Source organism: Ranitomeya imitator, chromosome 4 (assembly GCF_032444005.1).
Source record: "Ranitomeya imitator isolate aRanImi1 chromosome 4, aRanImi1.pri, whole genome shotgun sequence".
NCBI classification, from domain to species: Eukaryota; Metazoa; Chordata; class Amphibia; order Anura; family Dendrobatidae; genus Ranitomeya; species Ranitomeya imitator.
In genome coordinates this window covers 250,478,157-250,501,139 of record NC_091285.1, presented here as the reverse complement: position 1 = coordinate 250,501,139, position 22,983 = coordinate 250,478,157, and the positions used below count along the sequence as shown (strand labels likewise).

At 42.0% G+C, this 22,983-nt stretch overlaps 1 protein-coding gene across 1 annotated transcript in view; it reads left to right on the top strand.

Moving 5' to 3' along the window:
• Positions 1–22,983, top strand: part of RPAP3 (RNA polymerase II associated protein 3) — a 113,698-nt gene that overhangs the window by 81,813 nt on the left and 8,902 nt on the right. The window contains exons 14-15 of the mRNA XM_069764489.1: positions 20,061–20,241; positions 22,620–22,717. Of these exons, the coding sequence (XP_069620590.1) occupies positions 20,061–20,241; positions 22,620–22,717 (279 nt within the window). The remainder of the gene's footprint in view (positions 1–20,060; positions 20,242–22,619; positions 22,718–22,983) is intronic.

Sequence of the window (22,983 nt, the reverse complement as noted above, 5' to 3'; positions counted from 1 at the left end):
GGACATTCTCCCAAAACTCCTCTGGATCATCCAAATGCTCTCTAGCAAACTTCAGACGGGCCCGGACATGTACTGGCTTAAGCAGTGGGACACTTCTGGCACTGCAGGATCTGAGTCCATGGTGGCGTAGTGTGTTACTTATGGTAGGCCTTGTTACATTGCTCTCTGCAGTTCATTCACTAGGTCCCCCGCATGGTTCTGGGATTTTTGCTCACCGTTCTTGTGATCATTCTGACCCCACGGGGTGGGATTTTGCGTGGAGCCCCAGATCGAGGGAGATTATCAGTGGTCTTGTATGTCTTCCATTTTCTAATTATTGCTCCCACTGTTGATTTTTTCACTCCAAGCTGGTTGGCTATTGCAGATTCAGTCTTCCCAGCCTGGTGCAGGGCTACAATTTTGTTTCTGGTGTCCTTTGACAGCTCTTTGGTCTTCACCATAGTGGAGATTGGAGTCAGACTGTTTGAGGGTGTGCACAGGTGTCTTTTTATACTGATAACAAGTTTAAACAGGTGCCATTACTGCAGGTAATGAGTGGAGGAAAGAGGAGACTCTTAAAGAAGAAGTTACAGGTCTGTGAGAGCCAGAAATCTTGATTGTTTGTTTCTGACCAAATACTTATTTTCCACCATAATATGCAAAAAAATGATAAAAAAACAGACAATGTGATTTTCTGGATTTTTTTTTCTCAGTTCGTCTCCCATAGTTGAGGTCTACCTATGATGTAAATTACAGACGCCTCTCATCTTTTTAAGTGGTGGAACTTGCACTATTGTTGACTGACTAAATACTTTTTTGCCCCACTGTGTGTATATATATATATATATATATATATATATATATATATATATATATATATATATATATATATATATATATATACAGTACAGACCAAAGGTTTGGACACCTTCTCATTTAAAGATTTTTCTGTATTTTCATGACTATGAAAATTGTACATTCACTTTGAAGGCATCAAAACTATAAATTAACACATGTGGAATTATATACTTAACAAAAAATGTGAAACAACTGAAAATATGTCTTATATTCTAGGTTCTTCAAAGTAGCCACCTTTTGCTTTGATGACTGCTTTGCACACTCTTGGCATTCTCTTGATGAGCTTCAAGAGGTAGTCACCGTGAATGGTTTTCACTTCACAGGTGTGCCCTGTCAGGTTTAATAAGTGTGATTTCTTGCCTTATAAATGGGGTTGGGACAATCAGTTGTGTTGTGCAGAAGTTTGGTGGATACAAAGCCTACTGAATAGACTGTTAGAATTTGTTTGTATTATGGCAAGAAAAAAGCAGCAAAGTAAAGAAAAACGAGTGGCCATCATTACTTTAAGAAATGAAGGTCAGTCAGTCCGAAAAATTGGGAAAACTTTGAAAGTGTCCCCAAGTGCAGTGGCAAAAACCATCAAGCGCTACAAAGAAACTGGCTAACATCAGGACCGCCCCAGGAAAGGAAGACCAAGAGTCACCTCTGCTTCTGAGGATAGGTTTATCCGAGTCACCAGCCTCAGAAATCGCAGGTTAACAGCAGCTCACATTAGAGACCAGGTCAATGCCACATAGAGTTCTAGCAGCAGACACATCTCTACAACAACTGTTAAGAGGAGACTTTGTGCAGCAGGCCTTCATGGTAAAATAGCTGCTAGGAAACCACTGCTAAGGACAGGCAACAAGCAGAAGAGACTTGTTTGGGCTAAATAACACAAGGAATGGACATTAGACCAATGGAAATTTGTGCTTTGGTCTGATGAGTCCAAATTTGAGATCTTTGGTTCCAACCACCGTGTCTTTGTGCGACGCAGAAAAGATGAACGGATGGACTCTACATGCCTGGTTCCCACCGTGAAGCATGGAGGAGGAGGTGTGAAGGTGTGGGGTGCTTTGCTGGTGACACTGTTGGGGATTTGAGATCTTTGGTTCCAGCCACGCTTTTTTGTTAAGTATAGAAGTCCATATGTGTTAATTCACAGTTTTGATGCCTTCAGTGTGAATGTACAGTTTTCATAGTCATGAAAATACAGAAAAATCTTCAATGAGAAGGTGTGTCCAAACTTTTGTTCTGTACTTTATATATATATATATATATATATACCGTATATGCTCGAGAATAAGCCGAGATTTTCAGACCATTTTTTGAGTTGAAAGTCCCCCTCTCTGCTTATTCTCAAGTCATACCCAGGGGTTGGCAGGGGAGGGGGAGCGCGGGGCTGTCTAATTATACTCACCTGCTCCTGGCGCGGTCCCTACAGGTCCCTGGCTCCCCGGCGCCCCAGCTTCTTCCTGTACTGAGCGATCACATGGTACCGCTCATTACAGTAATGAATATGCGGCTCCATCTCCCATGGGGTGGAGCCGCATATTCATTACTGTAATGAGCGGTAACGGTGACCGCTCAATACAGGAAGAAGCTGTGGCACCGGGGAAGCAGGGACCGCGCCAGGAGGAGATGAGTATAACGGGGAGGGGAGCGCAGCGTTGCGCGATATTCCCCTGTTCCTCGTTCCGGGCGCCGCTCCGTCTTCAGCCTTTTCTGCAGTGACGCTTCGGTCAGAGGGCGCGATGACGTGGTTAGTGCGCACCCTCTGCCTGAACGTCAGTGCAGAAAACGCTGAAGATGGAGTGGCGCCGGAACGAAGTCAGGTGAATATTGAAAGTGCCAGGGGCCTGAGCGACGGAGAGGTGAGTATGTGATTTTTTTTTTTTTTTTTTTTTTTTTTTTTTTATCGCAGCAACAGCAAATGGGGCAAGTGGTTGTACGGATCATCTTATGGGACCATAACCTTAGTGCAGCACTATATGGGGCAAGTGTCTGTATGGGGCCATAATCAACGTTTGTGCAGCACTGTATGGGGCAAGTGTCTGTATGGAGCATCTTATGGGGCCATAACCTTTGTGCAGCACTATATGGGGCAAGTGTCTATATGGGGCCATAATCAACGTTTGTGCAGCACTGTATGGGGCAAGTGTCTGTATGGAGCATCTTATGGGGCCATAACGTTTGTGCAGTACTATAAGGGGCAAGTGTCTGTATGGGGCCATAATCAACGTTTGTGCAGCACTGTATGGGGCAAGTGTCTATATGGAGCATCTTATGAGACCATAATCAACATTTGTTCAGCACTATATGGCGCAAATATCTTTATGGAGCATCTTATGGGGCCACAATTAACGTTTGTGGAGCATTATATGGGTCAAATATCTTTATGGAGCATCTTATGGGGCCATAATCAACATTTGTGCAGCATTATATTGGGCAAATGTGTCTATGGAGCATCTTATAGGGCCATTATTAACCTTTATGCAGGATTATATGGAGCATATTTTAATATGGGGCCATCATAAACTTTAGGGAGCATTATATGGGGCTCCTTATTCAATATGGATATTCAAAAACACTTAACCTACTGATGTCTCAATTAATTTTACTTTTTTTGGTATCTAATTTTACTTTTGACATTTACCCGTCAAAATCCCGGGACCTGCTAGCCACCTGTTGCGATGCTCTAGTAATATCGTAGTCAGAATTCCATCTGCTCTCTCCTTTTCCGTCTCTCCCCTCGGCCCGAGAGTTGTGAAAAGGATAAAGGAAGAAGGCTCCCTATATTCCTGTTATCTTTGGATTGGCCAAGAAAGGCCCTTTGAATATGTTCATAGATGCCCCTTGGAAGCTTCCAGGCCGTCCAGATCCTCTCTCTCAAGGTTCCCTCTGCCACCAGAGTTCATAGTCTCTGTCTTTAGCATGGATGTTGAGGCCATAGTGCTGGGGGAGGCTGCTTTTTCCCTGGCTGGTCATTCAGACCATGATTGGGACCGGGAAACCAGCAGCCTTTCATATCTACTACAAATACTGAAAGGCCTTCTTTTGGTGGAGTATGGACAAGGGTCTGGTCCCTATGTCTGTTTTCCTTTCATTCTTGGTTTTCTTCAAGGAGTCGCCCACCTGGCTCCTCCTTATTGTCCTCCAATAAATCCATGGGATTTTAATCTTGTCTTAGGTGCGCCACAGCGCGCCCCTGTTTTAGCCCATTCAACACATGACATTTCTCTTTGTTCAATTATGTCCATCAGGAGAGTTTCCAAGTTAGCGGCATTGTCCTGCCATTCCCCACTCCTGATCCTATATCAGGACAAGGTGGTTCTCGGGCCTGGCCCTTCCTTTCTTCCCGAGGTGGTCTTTTCCTTTCTCATTAACAAAGTCATTGTCCTTCCTTCTGTGTCTTTCCAGTCCATCCCCTGGAGAAGTCCCTCTACAAGCTGGATTCCGTCACAGCTCTCCGAGTCTACCTTTCAAGGACTGCTCCCTTTCGTCAATCTGATTCCCTGCTCATCATCTCTGAAGGTTGCCTTAAAGGCTCCTAGTTTCTCTATTGCCGTGAGGCAGGCCCCTTCCAAGACAAACAGCCTCTTGCGGCGGTGCAGGCTCCTCTGGTGCTGAAGCCTCACTCCGCCCTGCGGTAGGGGCCTCCTAGGCTGTTTGTCACCAGGATTTGGCTTTCCAGACCGTAAGGCCGCAACTTGGTCATATTTGCCCTCTATTGTTAGTCTTTACAGGGTTCATACCATGCCTCGTCTAATGCAGGCCTGGGAAGCAAGGTGCTGCAAGTGGCGGTTTTGCACCGACTGACCTAAGCCCATTTATTCCTTGAATCTTCCTGTGTCCCACCCTAGGGACTGCTTTGGGACGTCCCATGGTTACCTGTGTCCCCCGATGAAGCGATAAAGAAAGAGGGATTTTTGGTACTCACCGTAAAATCTTTCTTGGAGCCTTCTTTGGGGGACACAGGTGCATTTTCCACCCTAGGCTTATACTCGAGTCATTAAGTTTTCCCAGTTTTTTGTGGCAAAATTAGTGGGGTCGGCTTATACTCGGGTCAGCTTATACTCGAGTATATACAGTGTGCATATATAGAGGACAACCTTTTTTTGCATATTGTGTATGGAGGTAGCTGATCCTGGTATGCACCTATTCAGACTAATTTGGATGTGCCAGTCAGTCAGTTTTTTTTTGTTGTTTCTATATTGTCTTAGGCTGGTTCCACACATCAGTGTGTCCGGTACTTGTGGTGTCAGTTTTCACACGTACCGGAGACACTGACACACGTAGACCCATTCAAATGAACGGGTCTGTGCTCATATCTGTGTTTCCACACGGACCGTGTGTTCAAGTGACACACACCTAGGCATGTCCGTTTTTGTGCAGCTGCACGGATCACACGGACCCATTCAAATCAATGGGTCTGTGTAAACACGTACCGCACACGGATGCCATCCGTGTGATGCATCAGTATCACACGGACAGCTGCCATGGAAGAAACGCTACAGTAAGAGCTGTTTCCCGGCGGCTGGTGCTGAAGCTGGCAGTCCTCATTCTCCCCTGCTCTGCCGGCGAGCAGAGGAGAATGATGAGCATTGTATTAAAGTCCAAACGACAGCAGGTGGTGGCTTTTGGGACTGTTACCCCATCATCCAACACCTGCTGTCGCTAATAACAGTGACTGCAGGTGCGGATGATCGGGGTATTCCACAGCCGCCAGCTGCGATTGCTATTTAATTGAACAAACCAAACAAAACTCACAGCTGGGTGCTGCAACCCCAGCTGACAGCATCTGCAAGGTTGGTTATCAAGAATAGCGGGGTCCCCACACTGTTTTTTTAAATTATTTAAATAATTTTTAAAAAACGGCGTGGGGTCCCCCCCATTTTTGACAACCAGCCTTGCTAAAGCTCACGGCTGGGGGCTGCAATTCTCAGGCTGGTAAGGGGCCATTGATATAGGCCCCCCATCCTAAAAACAGCTGCCCGCACTGCCCAGAAAAGGCGCATCTATTAGATGCTCCTTTTTTGATGCTTTGCCCGACTTTTTCCACTTGCCCTGTAGCGGTGGCAAGTGGGGTAATTTTTGTGGAGTTGATGTCGCCTTTTAGGTGACACCAAACCCATGGTTTAGTAATGGAGAAAAATACACAGACTCCTTTTAATGTTCTAAATTAAACCATACTTACTGCAACACCTAATTCCCCGACGCCCTAGATCTCCTGTAATAAAAGTAAAATAATAAATCAACAATATACCATACCTGTCCGTTGTTGTGTCCCACACTGTAATCCCAGTCTGGGGGCTAAATAGTTTTCAACCAGGACAGTGCAGCATCATTCACCAGCTGGGACATCATCACGACCGGGCTGAACTGAGGTGACCTCTGGACCGTGAAAAAAAAAAAGCCGGTGATGTCACTGGTGGTGAATGATGCTGTGTTCTCCACAGCTCATTTACCAGTGGTTTTCAGCCGGGACGGTCGCATCTTGGTACCGTCCTGGTTTAAAACTATTTAGCCCCAGACTTGGATTACAGCGTGGGACACACTGACAGACAAGTCTGGTATATTGTTGGTTTATTATTTTATTTTTATTACAAGAGATCGAGGGCGTTTGGGAATTAGGTGTTACAGTAAGTATGGTATAATTTAGAACATTAAAGGAGTCTGTATTTTTTCAAATAAAGGACTTTATTCTGGCCATGTCTTTATTTAACATTACAACGATAGGATTAGTAATGGATAAGGTGTTTTATAGACGTCTCTGCATTACTAAGTCATGGGCTTCATGTCACATGAAAGGTAACCTCAACCCCACAAATATTACCCCACTTGCCACCGCTACAGGGCAAGTGGGAAGAGCCGTGCAAAGCGCCAGAAAAGGCACATCTAATATATGAGCCTTTTCTGGGCAGCTGTGGGCTGCTGTTTTTAGACTAGGGGGCCTATATCAGTGGCCCCTTACCAGCCTGAGAATAGCAGCCCCCAGCTGTGAGCTTTAGCAAGGTTGGTTGTCAAAAATGGGGAGGACCCCACGCCATTTTTTTAAAATTATTTAAATAATTTAAAAAAAACAACGTGGGGACCCCTCTATTCTTGATAACCAACCTTGCAGAAGCTGACTGCTGAGGGTTGCAGATCCCAGCTCTGAGTTTTGTCAGGTTGGTTCAATAAAATAGGGGGAAACCCATGTCGGGTTTTTTATTCATTTATTTCCAAGCAATCGCAGCCGGAGACTGTGGAATACCCCCATCCTCCGCACCTACTGTCACTGGTATTAGCGACAGCAGGTGTCGAATAATGGGGGTAACAGTTCCAAAAGCCATCACCTGCTGTCATTTGGACTTTAATATAACGCTCATCATCCTTCTCTGCTCGCTGGCAGTGCAGGGGAGAATGATAACAGCTGGCTTCAGCACCAGCTGCCGGAGAACATCGCTTACTGTAGCACTTCTTCCCCAGCTGCTGTCCGTGTGGTACTGATGCGGCACACGGTTGCCACACGTGTGCCACACACGGACACGGATATCTCCGGTATCAATTTTTCCGGTACCGGAACTATCAGGACTAGTGATGAGTGAGTGTACTCGTTGCTCGGGTTTTCCCGAGCACGCTCGGGTGGTCTCTGAGTATTTATGACTGTTCGGAGATTAAGTTTTCATTGCCTCAGCAGCATGATTTACAGTTATTAGCCAGCTTGATTACATGTGGGGATTAACTAGCAACCAGGCAACCCCCACAAGTACTCAGCCCGGCTAATAGCTGTAAATCATTCAGCTGCCGTAATGAAAACTAAATCTCCGAACACTAACAAATACTCGGAAGTCACCGAGCGTGCTCGGGAAAACCCGAGCAACGAGTACACTCGCTCATCACTAATCTGGACGTATGAAACTGGCCTTACTGACCGAGCACTTCGCCCTACACCACGTGGTGATTTTTAATTACAGCAGTTTCCTACCGGCCCATAAATGCAGGCTTTACTGTGAGAAGTGTCCACATTCACTCAGGAATTCAGACATCAGCCTAAGGGCTCATACTCATCTGCGAGAAACTCGGGTGAGTCTCGTACGTTAATACCCGGCGCTGCTGCCGACACTCGGGAGCGGAGCGTGCGGCTGCATGTATTCCTATGCGGCCCGTACGCTCCGATCTGAGTGCCGGCAGCAGCGCCGGGTATTAACATGCAAGACTCATCCGAGTTTCTCGCAGGTGAGTATGGGCCCTAAGAGAGGTATTCACACTGGTTAGGGGATCAGTCTTTGAAACCACCTTTATGTTGGTTGTTGGGCAGACATTGTTTGGCCAAATTTTGTGAAAAGTGGCTCATTTATGTTTTCCTAATATTCAAAAGCAATATTGCTATTCATATTTCATATATTTCACATTGACATGCTTTAGCACGATGGAGTGCAATCTTTTTTTTGTATATTGTATATGGAGGTAGCTGCTCCTGTTATGCACCTATTCAGACTAGTTTGGATATGCCAGTCGTTTTTTTATATGTTGTCCCAGCTGAGAAACTGGTGACTCCTCGCTGAGCATAGTACGTGCCCTGGAGGGATTCAAAAATCTGCAGTCACACAGAGTGACTGCAGACTTTTCATCTTGGACCAGACAACCCCTTTTAAGTTATGTGCATACATGGTGCGGTCTTGGAGCATGTCTATTGTCATGTTATTGGAATAAAATTTTGAAGATTTTACCCGATGAGCTGGAACAAAGACCCTTTTTGTTTTTGCTCGCCAGAGGTAGGTTGACTGCCATTAGGTACCGAGATGAGATCCTCAGACCCCTTGTGAGACCATATGCTGGTGCGGTTGGCCCTGGGTTCCTCCTAATGCAGGACGATTCCAGACCTTATGTGGCTGGAGTGTGTCAGCAGTTCCTGCAAGATGAAGGCATTGAAACTATGGACTGGCCCGCCCGTTCCCCGGACCTGAATCCGATTGAACACATCTGGGACATCATGTCTCGCACCATCCACCAACATCACGTTGCACGACAGAGTGTCGAGGAGTTGGCAGATGCTTTGGTCCAGGCCTGGGAGGAGATCCCTCAGGAGACCATCCGCTGTCTCATCAGGAGCATGTCCAAGCGTTATAGGGAGGTCATACAAGCACGTGGAGGCCACACACACTACTGAGCATCATTTCCTTGTCTTGAGGTATTTCCACTGAAGTTTGATTAGCCTTTAACTTCATTTTCCACTTTGATTTTGAGAATTCCAACTTCAGACCTCCGTGGGATATTAGTTGTGATTTATGTTGATCGTTTTTAGGTTTTACTGACCTGAACACATTCCACTATGTAATAAATAAAGATTTACAACTGGAATATTTCATTCAGTGATATCTAGGATGTGGGATTTTAGTGTTCCATTTATTTTTTTGAGCAGTGTATTATATGAAGTCATTACAAGCAAATGATCTATTTCAAGTGTTTATTTCTGTTAATGTTGATGATTATGGCTTACAGCCAATGAAAACCCGAAAGTCATTATCTCAGCAAATTAGAATTCTTTATAACGCCAACTTTAAAAATGATTTTGAAATCCGAAATGTTGACCTACTGAAATGTATGTTTAGTAAATGCACTCAATACTTGGTCGGGGCTCCTTTTGCATCAGTTTCTGCATCAATGCGGCGTGGCATGGAGGCTATCAGCCAGTGGCACTGCTGAGGTGTTATAGAAGCCCAGGTTGCTTTGATAGCAGCCTTTAGCTTGTCTGCATTGTTGGGTCTGGTGTCTCTCATCTTCCTCTTGACAATACCCCATAGATTTTCTATGAGGTTAAGGTCAGGCAAGTTTGCTGGCCAATCAAGCACAATGATACTATTGTTTTTAAACCAGATATTGGTACTTTTGGCAGTGTGGACAGGCGCCAAGTCCTGCTGGAGAATGAAATTTCCATCTCCCAAAAGCTTGTCATCAGCGGGAAGCATGAAGTGCTCTAAAATTTCCTTGTAGATGGCTGCGCTGACTTTGGTCTTGATAAAACACAGTGGACCTACACCAGCAGATGACACTGCTCCCCAAACCATCACTGATTGTGGAAACTTCACACTAGACCTCAAGCAGCTTGGATTGTGTGCCTCTCCACTCTTCCTCCAGACTCTGGGACCTTGATTTCCAAATGAAATGCAAAATTTACTTTCTTCTGAAAACAACAACTTAAACCACTGAGCAACAGTCCAGTTCTTTTTCTCCTTGACCCAGATAAGACGCTTCTTGTGTTGTCTATTGGTCATGAGTGGCTTGACACAAGGGATGTGACACTTGTAGCGCAAGTCCTGGATACGTCTGTGTGTGGTGGCTCTTGAAGCAATGACTCCAGCAGCAGTCCACTCCATGTGAATCTAGCCCAAATTTTTGAATTTCCTTTTCTTAACAATGCTTTCTAGGCTGCGGTTATCCCGGTTGCTTGTGCACCTTTTTCTACCACACCTTTTCCTTCCACTCAACTTTCCATTAATATGCTTGGATGTAGCAGCCAGCTTCTTTAGCAGTGACCTTTTGTGGCTTGGCCTCCTTGTTGAGTGTGTAAATGACTGCCTTCTGGACATGTCAGCAGTCTTCCCCATGATTGTGGAGCCTACCGAAACAGACTAAGGGACCTTTTGTAAAAGCTTATGAAGCCTTTGCATGGTTTTTTTGTTAATTATTCTAATTTACTGAGATAATGATTTTTGTGTTTTCATTGGCTGTAAACCATAATCATCAGCATTAACAGAAAATAAACACTTGAAAGAGATCGTTCTGTTTGCAATGACTTTTTGATGATATTTAATTCCGTTATAAGCACTTGTCACTTGTCTATCTTGTAAAAGGAGGATCTCAAACAAATACTATATATTATTTGCAAAAAAAATAAAAAAATGACAAAAACTCTTTAAAAAAGAATCTGATTTTCCACAGACACGAATCTCAAGAAAACTAGCTACATATATATTTTTAGTAAACTTTCGATAATTAAGCACATGCCCATTCTCTATTTTAATCAGCCTAAAAATATCCATTGCTTGGAAATATGTCTACGGTAACTATTACAAGCCATTGTGCTGAATAGCGGTTTATTTTTATACATAGGTCATGAAGGGAATGTTGCTCTAATTTCTGTCAGTTTTTATTAGATGGGAATATTTTTAGACAACTATTTTTAGCTTTGGAGTTGTAGTGTTGTTTAATTGCCTCAACAGAACAACTTGAAAATCATTCACGTGGATCATCCATTTAATTAAATCCATTTATGCCGCTGAGTAGTCTGTGATTTTTCTTTGAAATTCAGGAATTCCTCTTTTCTAATGAAAATCACCATGCTTTTATTAGACACAATGACTACAGAAATTGCAGGCCCGAGTGCTGCACTTAGATCTCATCTAAGACGGGTAGTATGATTGTACATTATTATGGAATATTTTCTTATTGCTTTACAATCATTATTAGCTGCAGCTCATGAAAAGCATAGCTTAATTACCAGGACAGTTCTTATGCTGTAGCCCTACAGCTGTCACTCTTACCATCATGTATATAATACGGTATTGTTCTGTCATTTACCACCATCTGAAGGCTTTATTGCATGCTACTTTTAAGAAAACAGCATTTCTGCAGCAGAACTGCTGAAATGAAATTCGCTAGGGTATGTACGGTTGAGCACAAGGCCGAACTGGGACTGAAAACACTCAGGCCTATAATGACTTTTTAATTCCACCACAAAGTGACAGAACAATACCATCATAATGCTGATCATTAGAAAGGTTATGCAGTGCAGTGCAAGTACATTTTTGGCATGCAGTGCAGCTTACCAAATCCTAGCTATGTGTAACATACACGGTTAGGATTTCGTCACGTTGCCACAATATGTGATTTGCATATTTGCAGTCACGTTACGAGAAGTCATTGAGCAAAGTGGCGGAGACTACAGCTGGCATGGTACCGTAGATATGCATATCGCAGACTTACTGCCATATGATGACTGCTGGAACCGTCAAGCGGAGTCAAATCCTAACAGCGTGTATGTTACACACTGTTAGGATTCGGCAAGCTGAGATTCTTGTCTATAATTTACTCATGTACTGTCCATTTAGCAAAACACTGTACCAAAACTATTATCAATAGTGCATTATAATAGACAAATAATACCACTAGACTATAACCAAATATGTACAGCATAGCATGTACAGTAGTGATGATGCCACCATACTGTTTAATCAAACCAACTGTAATATGACTGATATTACCACCATACAGTGACCATATAATGGTTGTATCAGTTTTTAATTTGTGCTGTGCAGACCATGTGCAGTGTGTACCCAAAAAGAAGGACCGGTCAAATAATGGACCCTCCTCCAAAAATAAACAAAAATAAGTGAAAGCTTCTGAATAAAATCTAATAAATCTTTAGTAAGAAGCAATAATAATACCGTATTTTTCAGACCATAAGATGCACTTTTTCCCAAAAAAATTTGGGGGGAAATGGGGGTGCGTCTTATGGTCGGAATATACTTACAAATACTATGGCAACGATCCCGGTTCGACTCTGCAGGGCGATGCAGCCTCCCTTCCCAGGCTGGTGTGGCGGTGGTGGTGATGCTCTGTTTGGCAGGGGACTCCGCCTGCATTTCGTGAAAGCCCGGAGGCCCCCAGCCGATCCAGTGCTGCGATGCGGTGGCCTCTGGGAAAATGGCCGCTGAGGGTGGTGCATGCTCAGATTCAGATCTCGTTTCACGAGAACTCGAAACGAGATCTCATTGCCGAGATCTGAATTGAAGCATGCCCTGCACCCGAAGGTCATTTTCCCGGAGGCCACCGCATGCTCAGATTCATCTGGATCTGCGGGGCCCTGTGCTTTAACGAAATACCGGCGGAGCCCTGCCGCCCTACAGAGCACCACCACTGCCGCTGCCCCACAGAGGAGCAACATAGAGCACCGCCACCGCCGCACCAGCCTGGGATGGGATTTCCCAGATACCACCGCACTAGCCTGGACCACCGAATAACCCCTGTGACCACTCCTCCACCTGTGCCGAACCCTCCCCTGGTAAGTTGAATTCGGACTGTAAGACAGACCCCCATTTGACACATATTATATTCCTTCTGAAAATTTAGGATGCGTCTTATGGTCCGGTTCGTTTTATAGTCTGAAAAATACGGTAAATAAAATCCATAACAAGGAATTATTCACAGGGAAAAAGTGACCTGAAGTGCTGCACCACTCCAGGAAGCACGCAGAGAATCAGTAATATGTATAACACAGTCAAATGAGACCAGCTATATTCAGAGTTTGCACAACATGGGGAAATATATTCTAAACCCTACAGTCAGCATATAAAGTGTCAAGTGCAAAAACATCCAAATGTGGCATAGCCTTAGTAGGATTTCAAGTGCCATTGCAACAATAATTCCTTGTTATGGATTTCATTTATTATTATTGAGTCTTAATAAAGATTTATTAGATTTTATTCAGATGCTTCTTTTTTTTCTGTTATCATATACAGTATGTGTATACTTTACAGATACCAGTGACATTCTCGCTGGTAGTAATCTGCCATGACAGCTTTTTCCATCTATGATTCGTCTTTGCAAGATGTAACACAGACATTTGTGGCTTCTCGCTTTTCCGGGACTCTCCTCACATTCCCCCACGTCTACAAAAACCATATAGTGCCTTAGACAGTAATAATGCCCACTCCGTAACCTGCACAGTAATAGCTCGCTCTTTTCCTGCCTCGCACAGAAACGGTGCCCTCTATAACCCAACACAGTAATCCTATTTCCCCAGTACCTCCAGATAGGAATAATGCTCTCCTCTGTGCTTCCTCTTATTAATAATGTTCCCCTGGGCCTCCTTATAGTTGCAGTTTTTTGAAAAGGTATTCATACTCGTAAACTTTTCCACGTTTTTTTTTTTCACATTACACCCACAAACTTAAATGTATTTTATTTGGATTTTATGTGATCTACCAACACAAAATGGCAAATATTTGTGAATTGTAAAGGAAATTACCGGTATATGGTTTTCTAATATTTAAAAATATATATCTGAAAATTTTGATGTGCATTTGTATTCAGTAGTCTGATAGCCCTACATAAAATCCTGAGTGCCCAATTTCCTTCAGAAGTCACATAATTATTAGTACATTTAGGCACTAATTGTGTGTAATTTACTCTCTGTATACCTACATATGTTTTGTGAAAATCTCAGAGGTTTGTTTGAGATTAGGGATCAGACAGCATTATGAAAACCAAGGAACACACTGGACAGGTGAGGGATACAGTTGTGGAGAAGAGTATATCTGTGTTAGGTTATAAAAAATAGCCAAAACTCTAAACATCTCACAGATCACTATTCAAGCCATCATCCAAAAATGTAAGGAATATGGCACAACTGCAAAGCTACCAAGGCATGGTTGTCCACCTAAGCCGAGATCCCAAGCCAGGAGAATACATATTAGAATCTGTCCATAGGACAACTATTACTTGTATGCTCCACAAATCTAACTTTTAAGGGAGAGTGCTAAGAAGAATAGAAAACCCTATGTGTGGCAGAAAGCTAACGATGCACATTACCCTGGAAACACCATCTCCACCATCAAACGTGGTGGTAGCATGCATCATGCTGTGCAGATGTTTTTCTACAGCAGGGGCAGAGAAGATGGTCAAAGTTTATGGGAAGATGGATGAAGCTAAATACAGGACAATCCTCGAGGAAAACCTGTTAGAGGCTGCAAAAGACTTGAGACTGGGGTGTAGGTTCACCTTCCAGCAGGTCAATGACCCTAAATGTACTACCAGAGCTACAATGTAATGGCTTAGATCAAAGCATATTCATGTGTTGTAATGGCGCAGTCACAGTTGCCGAAATCCCATTGAGAATCTGTGGCAAGACTATAAATTACTGTTCACAGACGCCTCCATCCAATCTCACTGAGCTAGAGCTAGTTTGCAATGAAGAATGTGCATAATTTTCATCCTCTAGATGTACAAAGCTGGTAGAGACATATCCCAAAAGAGTTGCAGTAAAAGGTGGTCCTATAAAGTCTTAACTCAGGGGAAGATGGGGGGGAGCTGAATACAATTGCACTTCACAATTTTTTTTCAGATTTATAGTGTTAAAATAATTACAAAACCATGTATAATTTCCTTTACACTTCACAAAATAATTGTGACTTTGTGTTGGTATGTCACACGAAATCCCAATAAATACATTTAAGTTTGAGGGTGTAACGTGAAAAAAAATATGTAAAAGTTCATGAGGTATGGATACTTTTTCAAAGCACTCAATATAGCCCTTATAATAGCAATGTCCTTCTGTTCCCTATTATAAATATTCCCCCCTGTACTTCCTTTTAAACATCCCCATCTTTACCATCTTATAATAATGCCCCCTGTTCTTCCTTATAATACTCTCCTGTGCCTCCTTATAATAAGAATGTCGCCTATTGTGCCTCCTTATAATAATGCCAACCATTGCGCTTCCTTATAATCACGCCCCACGTTGTCAGTGTAGGAGTAATATAGTCAGCCTGATGCTGGCAAAGAACCTAAACTAATGCCACACCTCGCTCCCACCGCATGATGTGCTCCTCCTCACTGCAGTCTGGGGTATGGAGGGGTGGGCGTTGCAGAGCCGTAATGTCATAACCCCATCCGATGTTTCCTGTGTGGCGCCAGTTGCCAAAAGCTGCCTCCCTCTGTACAGTTTGACAGTATCAAGGTCCTGAATTTGTTCATTAAGGTCAAAATGATAAAAACAGAATCGATAAAAAATGCAATTAGGGAAGGTTTATGTTATTAAGCTTTTTCCAGGTCACAATGACAATACCAAGAGTTAGGGAAATATAGGAGTTAGATATGTTATATTGACGGTGCTGGCAAATTTATTGCTCAGTGATTATGCGCATAGTCGGGATTCAGTAACTCTTTCCTGACGTGATGTACATGTACGCTAGCTTCAACTTAATGATGTTTAACCACTTGAATAGATGCTGTCAATCTCTGATAACGATGTTCAAGTAGAGTGATTGCGTTATGCAACTGTCCCGGTGCCCATTGCCACCACCCACCCCACCCGTGCGTGACTGATCATGGAGTGCTGATGGGTTGCCATGGTAACCAGAATTACACTTGATTCTTGTGCAGGAGAACATCATTTTTACTATACACTGTAGTAGTGTAGCATTGCTGGATATAGAACAAACCGTGAAATGGTAGCAGGTTCAACTCCCCCCCCCCCCCCCCCCCCCCAAAAAAAAAGAAATAAAAATGTTTTTAAAAAATAAGTTTTAACCACTCCATAAACTTAGTTTAAAAATTGAGAATTAAAAATAATAAACATATTTGGTATTTTCTTCTGTAAAGGTCTTGTCTATGAAAATATTAAATTAACCTATATAATAAACACTGTAAAAAAGACAGAACTAACATTTTTGGTCACCACACCTCCCTCAAAAATGCAATAAAAAGCGAGCACATCATCATAAGTATCCCGAAATGGTATTAAAATGCCAGCTTGCCATGTGAAAACCAAGCTCTCACACAGATCCATTGATGGGAAAAAATAAAATTTACCCAGTAAATATATTTTTACAAACTTCTTAATATTTTTTATTTATTTTTTTATTACTAACAATAGTGTATATCTATATATATATATATATATATATATATATAATTGTCTAAGGAGTACTTCCGTCTGTCTATTTGTTTGCAACTTCCGTAACGGAAGTACCCGCGTCGCTGATTGGTCTCGCCAGCTGCCTGCCATGGTTGCCCCGATCAATCAGCGACGGGCACAGTCCGATTAGTCCCTTCCTACTCCCCTGCAGTCAGTGCCCGGCGCCCGCTCCATACTCCCCTCCAGTCACCGCTCACAAAGGGTTAATGCCAGCGGTAACAGACCGCGCTATGCCGCGGGTAATGTTAACGCTGCTATTAACCCTGTGTGTCCCCAACTTTTTACTATTGATGCTGCCTATGCAGCATCAATAGTAAAAAGATGTAATGCTAAAAATAATAATAATAATAAAAAAAAACCTGCTATTCTCACCTTCTGTAGTCCGACGATGTGCTCGGGCCTGCTGCCAGCTTCCGTTCCCAGAGATGCATTGCGAAATTACCCAGAAGACTTAGCGATCTCGTGAGACCGCTAAGTCATCTGGGTAATTTCGCAATGCATCCTGGGAACGGAAGATGGCGGCAGCCACGCGTGCATTGCCAGAGCTTCGCTGTATCCCGCCAGGTGAGTATAGAACTATTTTTTATTTTAATTATTTTTTTTAACAGGGATATGTGCCCACACTGCAATATACTATGTGGGCAGTGTTATATACCGCGTGGCTGCTATATACACTACGTGGCCAGTGTTCGATACTATGTGGGCTGTGTTATGTACTGCATGGGCTGTGCTATATATTACGTGGCCAGTGTTATATAGTGCATGCCCTGTGTTATATACTACGTTGCCTGTGTTATATACTGTGTGGCTGCTATATACTGCGTGGGCTGTGTTATATACTGTTTGGGCTTTGTTATATACTGCGTGGCCACTGTTATATATTGCGTGGCCTGTATTAACGCATCGGGTATTCTACAGTATGTATGTATGTAGTATATAGGAGCCATGTAGTATATAGCAGACAAATACTACGTGGCCTGTGCTATATACTATGTGGCTGCTATACATACATACATACATACATACATACATACATACATACATACATATTCTAGAATACCCGAAGCGTTAGAATCGGGCCACCATCTAGTAGTGAATAACTAGTGAATAGTTAGGTCCAACAATATTTGGGCAATGAACGAATCTTCGTGAGATGGCCTCTACATGCCACTGTTTTATTTAAAATGAAACAACTGAAATGCAATTGAAGTGTAGACTTTCAGGTTGAGCTAATTTTGATCTTAACGAACAAGCCAAATTCTGACCACTGTCACTTTGTGGTAATAACTCTCGAACGCTTTAATGTATCCCACTGATTCGAAGATTTTTTTTTTCCGTGACTTATTGTACTTCATGATGGTAGTAAAATTTATTCGATATGATTCGCATTTATTTATGAAAAAATTGAAAATTTATGGAAAAATTGGACATTTTGCAAAACATTTCGCAATTGTCAAACATTTAATTTTTGTGCCCTTAAATCAGAGAATTATGTCACAAAATAGTTCATAAATCACATTTCCAACATGTCTACTTTACAACAGCACAATTTTGAAAACATAATTTTTTTCGTTAGAAGGGTTAAAAGTTGACCAGCGATTTCTAAATTTTTCCAACAAAATTTACAAAACCATTTTTTTAGGGACCACAACACATTGCAAATGGCTCTGAGGGGTCTATATGACAAAAAATACCCAAAAGTGACACCATTTTAAAATCTGCACCCCTCAAGGTGTTCAAAACCACTGTACTGTTCACCAAAGGAAACCATCTAACTTGAAGGAGCTGGATCAGTTTTGCGTTGAGAAATGGGTAAAAATCCCAGTGGCAAGATGTGGAAAGCTGATGGAGGCTTATCCAAAGTGACTTGCAGTTGTAATTGCCACAAAAGGAGGCTCTAGAAAGTACTGACTTTGGGGGGGTGAATAGTTATGCGCACTGAAGTTTTCAGTTATTTCATCCCATTTGTTGTTTGCTTCACAATAAAAAGAAAATCAAATATTCACAGTCGTAGGCATATTCTTTACAGGAACTGATGCAAACCCTCAGGAATAAAAAGATGAAATTCCAGGTCTGGATTATGGTTTGGAAAACCGCTAAAATGCCATAACTTGTCGTTGTCCAAACATTTCTGAACATATCCGTGTGTATATGTATATATGTGTCCCTGTGTGTATGTGTATATATATATATATATATATATATACATACATACATACATACATACATACATACATACATACATACATACATATATACATACATACATACATACATACACACACACATATACACACATATATACACACACACAAGTTAGCGACTCCTGTAATTATGCCGAACTAAGCATTAATGTTGGCTGGTTATTTTTACCACACGGTTATCTCCTTAATGACCACCAATATGTCTTTTTACTGACCTCCAATATCAGACAATAGCTTCCCCGACTGGTGAAAATGCAGTAGCTGTTGGCTGTACGCTATAGCTGACACTTTGCTTTATCAGCCTTGATGTTGTTGGCACCAACCATGGCTTTTTAACAACTTAAATGCTACTGTCTAGTGACTACGGCATCTAATTGGCCAACAGAGCGTGGGGGCTCCCTCTTTACCCCCATCGGCACTCTGAAATTATGATTATGTTGCCCTGATGTTTACCATGGCAATTCATGGCCAAACAGTGGCCATAGAGTCTGCTGGCTATAGTAGCGTGTTGAGAAGTTAGCAACATTTAGGTGGTAGATATAACATGTTTGCTTCCTGCTATTCCACTTTGTATTAATTGCTGAAAAGCATCTGAGGGGTTATTAAACTACCTGACCGCAGTTTTGAATATGTTCAGGGGCGCTGTTTTTAAAATGATCTCACTTTTGGGGACTTTATGACCCACAGGTCTACCAAAGTCGCTTCAAAACTGACTAGGTCCCTAAAAAAATAAGTTTTGCAAATTTCCTTGAAAAAATTAAAAATTTTTGCTACAGTTTTAAATAAAAGGATATTTTTACAATGGTGCCAATGTAAAGCAGACATGAGGTAAATGTTATTTAATGACTATTTTCTGCAGGGCTGTGGGGTCGGGAAGCAAAATCTCCAACTCTGACTCCACCAAAATGGGATCAGACTCCACGACTCCGACTCCACAGCCCTGATTTTCTGTGGTATGACTGTCTGGATTAAAGGGATGACCATTGAAAGTTTTACAAATTTCTGATATGATCTGCATTTATTTATAAAAAATATCAACATAAATTTCCTATTAACATAAAGTACAATGTGTCACGAAAAAAACAAAATAAAAATCAATGAGATGTGTTCAAGCATTCCAGAGTTTTTACCACATAAAGTGACATTGGTCAGATTTGAAAAATATGATGTCATACAAATCTAAATCTCATCTTGCAAAAAAACCAAAAAAAAAAACAAGCCCTCATGTAGTTACTGTATATCGATGGGGATAAAATGACTTTTGGAAGAAGGGGAGGAAAAAGGGTTAATATAGTCTCTATGTAGAAATGTTGTCCATTTCCTTCCTTCAGTGTAAAATATTTTCATTAATATAGGGATAACACAGAAAACAGTATGGCAACTCCCACCAGCCCGGCAAATCCGGGAAAGGATCAGCCTGCGTTATCTGCATCACTAGACCGTGTCGTTCCTGGAGTTCCTGCAAACTCATTTCAATTGGAATCAGATCTAAGAAGACTGAAAGGGCACCCAGATATGTTATACACATATGTAAAAGTAAGCACACCTACGGTATATTTGCTATTCTTTTATTCCTCAAAGAAGTCTCAATCCGTCCTAATCCTTTTTGTAGTAGTGCGTAAGTGTATTAAAATACTTAACGATTGCTGCCTTCCTGTCCTCTGACCTGAAATTAGACAAGCTGGCTCACACTAAGTTTTAAAATGGATTAAGGAATACAAATTTTAATGACAATTCTTGTTAAAAGTGGTACCGTCATCATAATTTCTATTTGTATAATCAATGGTATACATGAAACTAAAAAAACTTTGTAATATATGTTATCAAAGAAATCTGCTTCTTTGTCCTCCTGGACTGATCTTTAATTTACAAAATTCTCAGTTTATGGGTAAAATGTGCATTCAGTGAAGATTCTACTAAGAATCTTCTCAGTAGCAGCCGCCATCTCCTACCTCAGTAATGTAAACATCTGGCTTCTGAATACAGACTTTACAAAAGAATTGAGAATTTCGAGAATTAATGATCAGTCCTGGTGGAGAGAGAAGCAGATTTCTCTGATAAGGTGCATCACAATTTTTCTTATTTTCAAGTGTATTAATGATGTATGACATAAAATTGAAATTATGGATACTCATTTAATGATATAAGTATATTATTTAATTGTTAATATTAGAAGTATTTGGATTGAGGACTGTAGGATCAGGGTCTGGCAAACCATTGGTGCCTCCCAGGGGCCTAAGAAGTAAAGGATGGGCCGTAGTTCTACCTTTAAGGCAGCTGGAATTGTGCATTATGACTAGAGGGCTCCTATATTGCTCTTGCATAGGGGCCTTCTTCTGTCTGTGTCCTTTACAGTGTAGGATGCTGTGTTTATTGGGTGTAGCTCATCTCACCTTTATATCTTAGGTCTTTTCCCCTCTCTCTGATGGTTTCCCTCTATACTTGCTGAGTAGTCTTAGGCTGGTTTCAGACTTGCGTTCCTGTGCGCTGCGGATGGCAGCGTACTTCCTCCTTGCCATCCACAGCGCACAGGAACGCAAGTCTGAAACCAGCCTTAGGCTTCTTTCACACTTACGTTTTTACAATCTGCACAGGATCCGTAAAAATGTTGAAATTACGGATCCTATGCAGATTGTAAAAAACGGGTTCACTGGGCCTGTTTTTCTGACGGACCCGTCGAGGCTATGTTTTCCGCTGTGAAAACGCATACACAACAAAACCCTGGTTAAAAATAATAAAAAATGGCAATATTCTCACCTTCCGGCGTCCCGCGCAGCGTTACCGATGCTCGCGATGCTCCCGGCAGCTGGCGTTCCCAGTAATGCCTTGCGTGCAATGACCTTTGATGACGTTGCGGTCTCGCGAGACCGCGACGTCATCGAGTCATTTCACAATGCATCCATGGGAATGCTAGCTGCCGGGACCATCGGTAACGCTGCGCGGGACGCCGGAAGGTGAGAATATTGCAATTTTTTTTATTTTTTATTATATTTAACATTATGTCTTGTTAGGCAGCATCAATAGTAAAAAGAGAGAGCGAGCAAGAGAGAATTTCCCTGACTGGAAATTCTTCCACGCATGCTCAGTTTGAAAAGACGGAACCCGTCACTGGATTCCTGCTTTTGACAGTCAGTGACGGATCCTGTGCCCATAGGCTTCCATTATAGCCAACGACGGGCAGCGCGGGTCCCATCACTGAGCGATTTTCCGACATGCAGAAAAAACGTTCCTCTGAACGTTTTCTCCGCCCGGCCGACAGTGATTTTCCGACAGATTCAGTGCACAACGCATGAAATGGATGGCCATCCGTCACAATCCGTCGCTAATACAAATCTATGGGAAAAAACAGGATCCAGCAGAAAAATTTGCTGGATCCTGTTTTTTCAAAGATCGACGGATTTCTACGGGAGCTAAAAGACGGAAGTGTGAAAGAGGCCTGGTGTGATGTAAGTGGTGTGATGTAAGTGCTGGGCTTTGTGTTCAGAGCCAATCAGACGTCCTCCTAATTTTGCTCCACCCCCTCCCTAACAGCATGAGTCTCATGCATATAAACAAGGTACAGTAATAGATGCTGCAGCTTTCATCCCCTTCCTCCATTTTAACTATTTACTAAATCAATTAAACTAGATGTATGTTTTTTTTTAATTATGTAGAAAGATCAGGAAGGTAGTATGAGGAATGCAACAGAGGTTTCTGAACATTTACTAACATTATATATTATTTTCTCCCAATAAGATGTATTAAGTTCATGTATGGTAACTTTTTTTTTTTAAACTAGTTTATAGAAAATTAAAACAATATGGATTATTTTGTTTCTACATAAATGCACGCTAAGACTATTTGTAGTTGGACCATACATATCAGTGTGTAATCCTGTTATTAAACATACTTTGTTCTTTTTGCTTCATTTTTAGCAAATTGAGCCTTCCCTTTACCGTAAGCTGTTTCAAAAAGCTTTAGATCCAGATGTCTTCAATGAAATTGTAAAGATTCTTCGACTTAAATACATTGAGTAAGTGGCAAGTAATTGGTTTATGCTCAGAAGTGTTTCATACATTTAGAGAGAGATGTCCGCGGTTATTTGTCATTTTAGAGCCACATTTGATAGTTGCCGATTTAAGGGAATCTGTCAGCAAGATCAAGTTCCCCCTAAACCATTTATATGGGCATCTAGGCCAGTGAAGGATAAACACTTTACATTTGCTAACCATTGCTTGAATACAGAGAAAAATTGTGGATTTCTCTGGATTCTGACAACAGGTAATGGTCATTAAGGTA